The sequence below is a fragment of the Sitophilus oryzae genome, unplaced genomic scaffold (assembly GCF_002938485.1).
Source record: "Sitophilus oryzae breed Bouriz unplaced genomic scaffold, Soryzae_2.0 scaffold_381_pilon_pilon, whole genome shotgun sequence".
Classification (NCBI taxonomy): domain Eukaryota; kingdom Metazoa; phylum Arthropoda; class Insecta; order Coleoptera; family Curculionidae; genus Sitophilus; species Sitophilus oryzae.
The window spans coordinates 1857121-1868104 of record NW_022146953.1 but is presented as its reverse complement, the minus strand read 5'-3'; the positions used below and the strand labels follow the sequence as shown (position 1 = coordinate 1868104).

Here is a 10984-nt window from a genome sequence, read left to right as displayed (position 1 = left end):
ATATGTAATCCTATCATATGGTTAAAAAGAAATGTTGATCTTCATATTTATATCACTTTCTTTTGCGGAAATTTTATGCGAATTGTTTATTTACATACAGGAAGTATCCCATTTAGTGGACCACCTAAAATATAAATTTCTAGATATATTTTCCTTGATAGGAGCTATAACTTTTATTAAGAGTTATTTTAACGTTCATCAGCGACTTAAAGTAAAAAAATTGTAACTAAAATTATGTTTCAACTCTTATTGTGACGTAGTTTTTTTACACAATAAGATTTTGAATTAAAATTAATTCTTCATATTGATATTTTTTTTAAAATGTTATAGTACAAAATATAGGTATGTGTTTTAATGATTCTAAAAAATCTATACGTGCAGAAGTATAATTATGATATCCTCTGTCGTTTATTATGAATGAACAATGACGTAGCCTGTCCTAAATGTGCTCAACAATAATTTAACCCTGACCTTTTTTGACATCGATTTTTTAGTCCCAGTTGTTCTATATCGATTTTGACAGCCTTTGTTGTTTATTCATGATAAATTGTTTTAAATATTTCTGGACATTTCACAAAAAAACATATTTTATATTACAAGGGCTATTTAAAAAATACAACAAATAAAAATTCTAGTTTATAACAACGTATAGTGTGTTCCTTAAGGACATGCTTGGGGGTGATTCTTGGACCTTTTCAAAAGAAACACTTTCTAAGTATTATTTAAGAGACAACTTTTATTTTTTTTCCATAGCAATTGTTAAAATTGCCTTATATCTATCAAAAATTGTAGATAAAATAGTACTTTAACAGCGAGGATAGGTTAAAAACTTTATTTCTTCTCGCACGTTTTTTAATTGCTTCTATTTTTGAAAAATTTTGTATTCTTTTTCCTAAGTTATTCGGAATTTAAATAGAAGTAGTTTGGATATGGCGTTTGTCTCCTCAGCCTAAATACCTGTTGGTAATTTACTTATTTCGTTTTGAGCCATTTCTGGCTCCAATTCAATCAGCAGTCGACACGAAAGAGAATTAAAAAATATTGACTCAAAACCATTGCCTGGAAACTTATATGGTAAAATTTTGATAAAATAATTTAGTACTCACTAAAAACACGGTATGTCGCTAGTGGTAGGAAAAATAATTTTTAGGGGTTACTAGTTTATTTGGTTGCCTGTGATATGCATATACAGGGTGTTTCCTAATTAATCTAAAAAATAAAAAATCGTTAGAAAACGGCTTAAGGCGGGCTCTTAATAAGTATATTTCTTTTTTTCTCGGCAACCGTTTGATGAACAAGAAAAACTCAAAGGATCAATTTTTTGGAAAAGGATGGCCAGTCAAGAAAAAAATATATTTTCTTTAAAAAAGCAGTAGTGTACCATTTATGTTAAGCAAAATATCGATTTTTTTTAATTTTTAACACCCTGTAGATCAGAAAGGAAGTACTTTAGACCTAATGGTTATATAAAAATTGTTTTAAGAACACATGAGGAATCACACCATAATTTTTTAGACTAATTAGAAAACACCCTGTATATTGTCAACTTGACAATGATTGTTGATAAATCAAAAAATACCTTTTCTGTGAAAAAGCCCGATTTTCGCAGGAAAAATTTTGGTTTTTATTGAATTTGGGCCTGCGTCTGCAAATACCGGTATGTTTTTTAATATTCTATCTATCTAAATTTTAAATATCATAGTCAGAAATAGTTTTATTATTTATTAACTGTAAAAATGGTATACTTATAAGTTTTATCAAATATTGTGATTTACTTTCTACCTTGTAGTCAAAATTTATATTTAATAAACTGTAAAATATATATATTCTTATGTTTTATTAAAGTTACTCTGATATACTAATATATCAGTGTAACTTTAAAACTAAATCCTTTGAAATCAAATATAAACATAAAAAATATTTACAGCAGAAAAGGCGAAGGCGCTGGGTTAAACGTAGTCTCTACTAAGAACACGGAGGGGCGCTTTGACCCAAAATTTTACTATTAAGTTTCATATCTATCTTAATAGAAGATTATTTTCTTTTATCTATGCTCAAAACTGACAACCAAAGAGACAGCTTTATTTATTTGTCAAATTACATAGAAACCAACGCCAACCCAGCACAGAATATTTTTTAAAACGTAACGCTATGGAAAAAAATATTGTTTTATACACGACGATAAAATTGCATTATCGTCTCCCGAATTAATCTTTTCGGTCTACAATAAAATACTATTTTATCGTCTTGTATAAAAAATAACTATTAATATATTTTTTCAACTAGTTGACTTAGTTTTTATGTTTACAGTACATTTTTGTAATAACTTTCATTTTCGTTTTAACATACCTATTCGTTCGCTACAACTTTCACCGTTATCGCATATTTTACAGCATCAGTTTAGCATTAATTTAAAATAATTATGCTAATAAAGCTTAAAAGCATAATGATTATATCAACCGAAAGATACAAACATTCGAGGAAAAATACGACCTATAAAATACAGGGTGTTTCAGTTAAATTGGGTAAATCCCATGGGTATTTTTAGTTGCGCATTTTTTTTAATAAAAACTTTTTGTACAGGGTGTACTTGTGTAATAGTAGCTAACATCAACATTCTTATTTTAGATAAAACACCTTGTATATTATTATTCTTTTGGTACTTTTAGTGATTAGTAAAATTACCGGTAATTTATAAATTTGTAATATTACCTGTAACATTGATAATTTTAACGGATTTTAAAAATTAAAATACATATTTTTTTACTTTTTATTTTTTATTTCTAAACTTGTACAATATAAAACTGTTCTTTTTTATTATAATATAACATTAATTGACTACAACTTAGACCTAAACATTGACAGGCACATTTCATTGGTAACCTACTTTAAAGCTCGGTATATTTATTATTAAATTGTTGCCGGATAATCGTTTTATTAAAAAACAAACCAATAAATCCTCGGTACTTCAGTCAAGTGTAGTACTTTCACTCACATTTCCGTCCATCATTTAGTTACACCGGTTCGACAAAAATGCAAATTTTTTCATTTAATAAATAATCGTCCAAATGGACTCACACTGTCACCAGAAATATTTGGAAAGCTCTGTGATATTTTAATAAAAACATAACAAACGAAAGTTTATCTATCTATCTATTATTTTTCGTAGCTTTTTCTAGCTTAGAAAAAAGAGCTAAATTTTCAAAGCAAAGAAATCATAAAGAATATACAATAAAAAGATAAAAATAAAACACAATGCAGGAATATTTACAGAATTATTACACACAAAAACATACAATAACGGAATTTAAGTTCAAGATTGTCTTAAAGAGAATTTAAATATTACTAGAAATACATTTTATAACACACACTATAAAAAATTTGATACAGTTTTAAATATTAAAAATACCACAGCCTATTCATTCCACAGCCAGTCGCCTTAAGATTATTTACATAGAATTCTGCGGACCAATCTAGATATTCGCAGACATTCTGATCTGTATTGATGCTCTGCATCCAAAAACTAGTGAAGTAGACTAGCTGTTTAATGAATATACTGTTATAAAACCATAGAATAATACAGATATACTCTGTAATTTTAGGGTAGTCCTGAAAAAACTGAAGTCACTCTATCCCAAGCACTGTTACATTAATTAAAATTCTTTAATTCAGTACTATCGACACAAACAATTATCACTGAGGTTAATTTTCAACCAATTCACATACCTGGCCACCCTGGTGTACACTCCTGGATACCCAGGTCTCCCACATCCCACCCCCCACGACACTATCCCCGCTATTTCGTACTTCTCCCCTGTATGCACCACCAAAGGTCCCCCACTATCCCCCTGGCACGAATCCATGGCACCCTTTCCAGCACACAACATATAACCTGTTATCCTTGATGACCTGTACTTCATTGCTCTACACTGATGCAAGGATAAAATCGGAACTTCAACTTCCTGGACTATGTTCGGTAACATTCCTCCTTCACTGGTTCTTCCCCAACCCACTACAGTACCTACTTTACCCGCTGGATCACTGCCAGAACCTGGAAGACATACAGGTCGAATGTTTTTACTGAATTCTACAGGTTTGCGAAGTTTTAACAGAGCTATATCGTGGTTATAGGTGTCTGTATCGAAGTTTCTGTGTCTGATAACGGCAGAAACAGCTCTCATCTTGGCTTTAACGTCTGTTGTGGTGGATTGGTCGTGATCTCCGAGGATAACACGGATTTTGGATCTTTTAAGCTTCCTGACACAGTGGGCGGCTGTTAGGACGAAACTCTCCGAAACCAAGGAAGCTCCGCAGTGGAAATGACCGTCGTACACTAATCTAGCGATCCAGGGGTAATGATTTACCCCTGTGGGTCTTCCTCCGACTATTCTGTTCTCGTGGTTTGATATCCCGCACTCACAACTGCACTCTCTAGCTCCATTGTCTTCATCCTCATCATCGTCATCATCATCATCACTAACAACATCAGAAGTAGAAGATATAACGCTACTTCCACCACCACCACCAAAAATGCTTCCGAAGCTGCCGAGAAGTTGGTTGAAGAAGATTTTACCTCGTCTGTGAGTCTTCAACGATGTGTTATTGTTGTAATTTACCGGTTTATTGGTGATTAATGTTGCGATAGAACTTATGAACGTTAAAGAAATTATTATTATGATCTGAAATCGCATTTTAGGTCGTGGTACTGTTGATTTCACCGATGGACTGCGAAAGAGGTATAAGCTGCTGTTCTTTCGTCGAGTCGACCTTGGAAGAAAGTAAACTCTCTTCGGCGGTACCAGAACGGAAAAAAATAACGTCGTGCATGGAGAGCATAATAATTTTAGACAGTTGTGGTTATGTCGCAATAGCTTTCGGTTTCTGTGCAGAATGTGGGAGAATTACTTATCTCTCGTAATAATTTAGAAATTTAGCGTAAATTATAAGATGTTATCGAGGTACTTAAGTGTTTATTACTGCGGTTTGTGCAGTGATTTTGATTAAATATGGAAGTGAAATGTTGGTGTCAATTAAAAAGAAATGTATTTGATATAAGATTTAATAAAATATGATCCCGATATGAGGTTTGTATTGTAGGTACCTATAGGATTTTTATTTGTTCACTAGATGAAAATTCAAAGATGAGGAAAATGCATGTTTTTAAATAATGGTTTTAAAAAATAGTTCATATAATTACAAATTGAACAAAAAAAAAATCGTTGATGTCGGTTAAGAAATGCCTCTAATATAAAATAATTAAATATTGTTAATTTAAATGGCTGGGCAAACGCTCTCTACCGCGCCTTGCCGCTGTGACGTCACCCGCCGTTCTTCTGGTTGAGTGGAGCCAGACGCTAATGTTAGTGTTTATTTTACACAGTTTGCTTTTAAACGCTGTTGAATCCGAGTCAAAATTTCAGTTATTTGTGTTAATTAATACATAATTAGTAATTAGTGATATTTATAAATAGTAATGGATGAGAGCGAAAACAGAAAAAAATGGTCCAAAGCCATGAGAAGAATTGTCTATAATTCCATTATAATCTCTTTTAGACAAAAAGTTTTCAAATAAAAGTTGTAGATAATCACATCCCTAATGAGTTTGTGTTCTTCGATTTTTTTTCTAAAGCCTGTCATTTTTGACATATGACACAAACATGTGTTTTTTTTAAATGGAAACCATAGTTGGCCATGACTTCATAAAAAGCGCCATTTTTAAGCTTTTCAGCGATATAAGCTATAATATGTTTTTTTATAATTTATTTTAGGAAAAGTTCTCCCGCACAGCCTCTTTGATTGCCCCTTTTAATTCATCGAGGAGGCCCATGCAATTGGTCCCCCTATTCCTATCCCTGAGTTTACATAAAAGTAATCTCTGTAAAACCGTCTCAGATACTGGCTTGAGACTGTATGATGAGTTATACCTCAAGAAAGAGAAGCAACAATCTACCATCTATATTATATCATCAATTTCGCAATTTTCGAAGATTTTCAGTTAAATTTTGAGTAAAAATAACTCACCCCTCGTAGCGTGACCCTTTTTTTTTCAAACTAAATAAACAACTATATTGCCCCATTTACTCTATTCATTCTGGAACTCGTTTGGCCGTTGCCTAGGCAACCCAGTTGCATGCCTAGACCCCGGAATAAACAACTTAGTATGTCGTTTATATATTATATTTTAATGATTAAACATTCGTCTATATCTTTATGCTCCCCCCTTCCGCCATGATGGTTGTCCCATCTATATTTCAATCTGACTGTGTATCTATAGAGAATATATATTTTAGTTTAATGCTTGATATCGACTATACTGTAGGTTTCGATAGAGGTCTTTATTCAGAAATAGATAGTAAAGTAAAAAAATTGTGTAGAGGAAAAATAGGTATAAAAAATTATATTTCGGTGAGTTAGTTTTTGAAAAAAAAAATTGTTGGATTTTGCGAAAATATTTTGTGAGTTATATTTTAATTTTGCACTATATTTTGTCAAATAATACACTCAACACAAAGTTATAAGAAAATAAATGTACAGGTTGTCCCATTTTTTGTTTTACAGTGTTTTTCGTTTATGAGTACGCGGTTTTTACATTATTTTGCTACTTTTTTATAAATCTTAAAATGCTATACATAGATTTGTCCCATTCCTCTTATTTCCTGAAATACAGGGCAGGGCGAATCTTTATACAGGGTGTACTATTTCCATTCTAAATATCTTGAGAACGCTTGCTCGTAGCGATTTTTACCAAGAGGCATTTTTTAAGTAAAAAAATCACGGAAATGTTAAGAAATGTATATTTTTTCACTCCGTAGTTTTATACAGGTACGGACAAAAAGTTATTACTTTTCAAAACAGTTAAAACACATGTAGGTGGCGTCCCCTACAAATAGGAGTCATATTGACATCAAAATCAAATTTCTCATATCAAAAAACTCCCAGATACCAATTTTCATCCAAATATTGACGCTATTCAGTTATTTAGAAAAAAACGAAATAAAAATTAAACCTCTCTAGTATGTCAGAAACTAAGCATTTTAAGATATACATTTATACGAACTTTTTTACTTATTTTTATCTGCAGAGTATGATGCCGAAGTTTTCGGAATACAGTTGGGACCACCCTGTATATTAATTTTCACAAAAATACAAAATTACTCAATATCAATTTTAACAGGTACCTACAGAAAGTGTTTAAAAAACAAGGTTTTATTTATATTATAAAGTACAGGGTGTTCTAGTTTCCAAAATGCATATATTTTTAAGCAAAAACAGCATTTTATTTAGAAATCTAATATGATTTTAATGTAAAATTATTTTTAAATCACCCTGTATTTTTGTTTCATACCATTTGTTAGCATTTATTAAAGAAAAATTATAATAAAAAGACCACCCTGTATCACTTTAACTTCTCTTATATATTTGATTTGTATTTTTTTAAATTTATTCAAAGTTTTCTTTATATTATCACAGTTTTTGAGTTATTGCACATCCTGTATATCCTAGTCTCCAATTTTGAAATAAAATTATTGTCAAAAAACTATTTTCAGACTGTCCAAAGACAAACAACATTGACAAGCATGTGCCATTGGATGACACAATGACTTTTTACATTCATTCTACATAAATTGATTATACATTCCTCAAAAAAGTAGGAGATTACAAATAGAATCATGGCACAATCCAAGGATAAAATGTCGGAAATCGATGACCACATTGCCAAAAGATTCGACATCCAGAAAAGACTGGGAAAAGGTGCTTATGGTATTGTCTGGAAAGCTATAGATAGGAAAAGCAAAGATGTAGTCGCGGTGAAGAAGATTTTTGATGCTTTTCGAAATCAAACTGATGCCCAGAGGACTTTCAGAGAGATCATGTTTTTGCAGTCATTCAAAAATCATCCTAATATAGTTAAATTGCACAGTATTCATAGGTAAGTACTTCTATTTGGTTGTTTACTAAGTGCAGTTAAATTAGATTCTTCATTATCTACTTTTTAAAAATATTTTAGAGCATCAAACAACAAAGATATTTACTTGGGCTTCGAGTATATGGAGACTGATTTACATAACGTCATTAAAAGAGGCAATATCCTTAAAGATATTCACAAAAGATACATTATGTACCAATTATTGAAGGCCATCAAGTATATACATTCAGGAAATGTAATACATAGAGACCTCAAACCCAGCAACGTTCTTCTAGACAGTTTGTGCAGGTAAACATGTAGTAAGTAAAAGTAATTTAGTGACTTTGTAGCGTGAATTTTTAGTGAAACTTTTCTTAAAATATTTTACAATATTAATTTCTTTATTTTTAAAAAAGTTATGTAATAATCTCAACTTTTAATACATTATAGATGCAAAATTGCTGATTTTGGGTTGGCAAGATCTCTGACTCAAGGTTCTGAGACGACCCTGAGTGACAGCGATCCAACCCTGACCGATTACGTAGCTACCAGGTGGTATAGAGCTCCAGAAATCCTCATAGCCAACAGGAGGTGACTTTGTTTAATAGCTTTTTGGACTAAAAGTTTTACCAAAAATTATAAAAACGTTTCAGGTATACCAAGGGGATTGATATGTGGAGTTTAGGGTGTATTTTGGCAGAAATGTCAGGTGGTAAGCCGATATTTCCTGGTACTTCTACGGTGAATCAGGTGGAGAAGATTATGGCAGCCATACCAACTCCTAGTCTAGATGGTATGCCTATATCTGTATAAATAAAAATTGATCTTGGTGTTTTAAGTTTTCTAATACAAAAAGTGGTTCACCCTGTACAGGGTGTCTGTTAAATAAATGCAAGTATTTTAACTGGAATTGGCAAAGAATTGTTGAAAAAATTACATTTTTTTGCATTTTTTGCGAGAGTTTGAGAGAAAAAAACTAAAAAATTAATACTAGTTTTTTTAAAAACAGTATACCGGGTGCGTCTCAAAAGTGGCTCACTCCAATAACTTTTTTATTTTTTTAGACAAAAAATAGGATTAATTGACGTATTCAATTGTTTTTGGTCACTTCCTGTTCCACCGGAAGTGACTTTATAATAAATAAATGAACTTTAGATTTTTAAATTGAACCTTCGGTATTTTTTTACTTTATTCGTTAGAAAATGACATATCATATATATGTCAACTTTGGAAATTTTCGTATATGGTTTATTTGAAATTGTAAAATGCGGTTCGATAACGACAAATTGACTCGAAATACCAAGTGTGTGGTACCAAATTATTCGTAAAAAAATGCTTTTTCTGAATATGCGAATTAGCCACCCTTGTTTCATTGAGATACGATTAAAAATACGATTTGGGCATCTTTCAACCGGCCAGGACAAGACACGAAAAACATTAAACGATCTAATCTATTTTTCTAAAGCTTCTTGATTAAAAATTACCGTGTTTTTAACACAGCCATGGCACCCTAGATTGAAATTTAAATACGATTTTTTAAATAAAAAAATAAAAAGTCATGGAGTGAGAATAGAGTCAGGAGTGAGAATAGAGTATAGAAACTATGCTTGTTTTGTCCAGCTCTATCTATCCCTTAAAATACTTGCACTTATTCAAAAGATACCCTGTATATATCTATAACTTCTTTAATTTCCCAATTCTCTCTGATTTTACAGACATCAACCAGGTCTGTATCTCAGGCGTAGGCTCTTCCATGATCAAAAACGCCTCCTCCGTCTCAAAAACACCCATTCAATCCATGTTAGGCTCCAGCGTGCCCCACGATGCCATAGCCCTAATCAACCGCCTGCTAGTGTTCAACCCCCACAAAAGACTGAAAGCTGACGAAGCCCTAGAACATGAGTACGTGGAAAAGTTTCACGATAAAGAACGCGAGATTGGCATGACCACAAACGTCGTAGTACCACTGAACGACGATATAAGGCTCTCTGTGGACGATTATAGGAATAAACTGTATGAGTTAATGTCCGCAGATCACCAGCAACATCGAAATTCCTTGACAAAACCAGTCAGAATCGTTAAACAACGACTTATAACGCCAGAGGTATACTCAAAAGTCACCAAAAACGCAGAAAAGTACATTAGATCCCATGCAAATCCAAAAGAAAGAGTGATATCACATTCAGAACCAAAAATAAACGCCAAAAACCCTTCCAGCGTAGTTCATATGGCCCAGGTGAATCGCTCAGACTCCAAGGTAATCACTGGAAAGGTTACCCAGGTACTGGATAGAGGCAGTGTTGCCAGAGGAGGTGCTGGAGACTGTAAAGGACATTTAAAATCATCCACCGAAGTTCCTAAACGACGGATAACACCACCCAAGACGAAATTGTACGAGTCTTTTAATAGTTACAATAAATCTCATGGAATTATTACTCAGAGCGCTCTGATGGAATTCAGGGCGGCTGGACTCAGATGAGTACTAGTATTTCGAGGGGGGTTTGGATATATTTTGAGTTTTTTTATATTTATACGCGTATTATGTACGGCAATATTTGAATAAAACGTTTTTGCAAACATATCTGTGATTTTTGTTTGAGTTTTACAACTAATTTTAATGTTACATCGAAAATATTTCAGTAAAAAAAAATAATGCTGCTAGAGGTATTTTTACTTTCATAAAGGTGAGAAAAGAGTGGTATCTCACTCAGAGCATAAGATAATCATTAAAATATGAGTTAGAATAGTTCAAATGACTCGGGGAATCACTCAGAATCCAAGGTCATGGGTTGGAAGGTTCTGTTTTGGAAAAGGTATTGTTTCGATATAGAAGAAATACAGATATAGAACAAAATCAGTTATTTTTGAAAGGAAAAATAGTTTTTTCAATATGGAAAAGCTTATAGGTAGGGAAATATATGGTTAAATAAAACGAGGATAAAACACAACATTTTAAAGAACATTTATTTAAACTAAGATAATGAATAAATAACATTTATAGACCGTTTTTTTTTTCTAAAATCACCGACTTTGGCACATATAATATATTTGTAACTATATTTTTATGAAACTACACAG

At 32.1% G+C, this 10984-nt stretch overlaps 2 protein-coding genes across 3 annotated transcripts; one reads left to right on the top strand and one right to left on the bottom strand.

Moving 5' to 3' along the window:
* Window positions 1–2794: 2794 nt before the first annotated feature.
* LOC115885418 (trypsin-1) lies at window positions 2795–4805 on the bottom strand. Its single transcript, XM_030904331.1, has one exon. It carries the CDS (start codon window positions 4689–4691, stop codon window positions 3675–3677), a length of 1017 nt encoding a protein of 338 aa, XP_030760191.1. The 5' UTR covers window positions 4692–4805; the 3' UTR covers window positions 2795–3674.
* A 190-nt stretch (window positions 4806–4995) lies between these two features.
* Window positions 4996–10478, top strand: LOC115885416 (mitogen-activated protein kinase 15). Of its 2 annotated transcripts, none has more exons than XM_030904328.1 (6): window positions 4996–5084; window positions 7548–7930; window positions 8009–8215; window positions 8357–8497; window positions 8560–8699; window positions 9622–10478. In XM_030904328.1, the coding sequence occupies exons 2-6, from the start codon at window positions 7671–7673 to the stop codon at window positions 10383–10385; spliced, it is 1512 nt and encodes a 503-aa protein (XP_030760188.1). In that variant the 5' UTR covers window positions 4996–5084; window positions 7548–7670; the 3' UTR covers window positions 10386–10478. The 2 variants fall into 2 exon arrangements, with proteins under 2 accessions (XP_030760188.1, XP_030760187.1); XM_030904327.1 differs by lacking the exon at window positions 4996–5084 and adding an exon at window positions 6390–6405 and having other exon boundaries at window positions 9622–10385.
* Window positions 10479–10984: the final 506 nt, after the last annotated feature.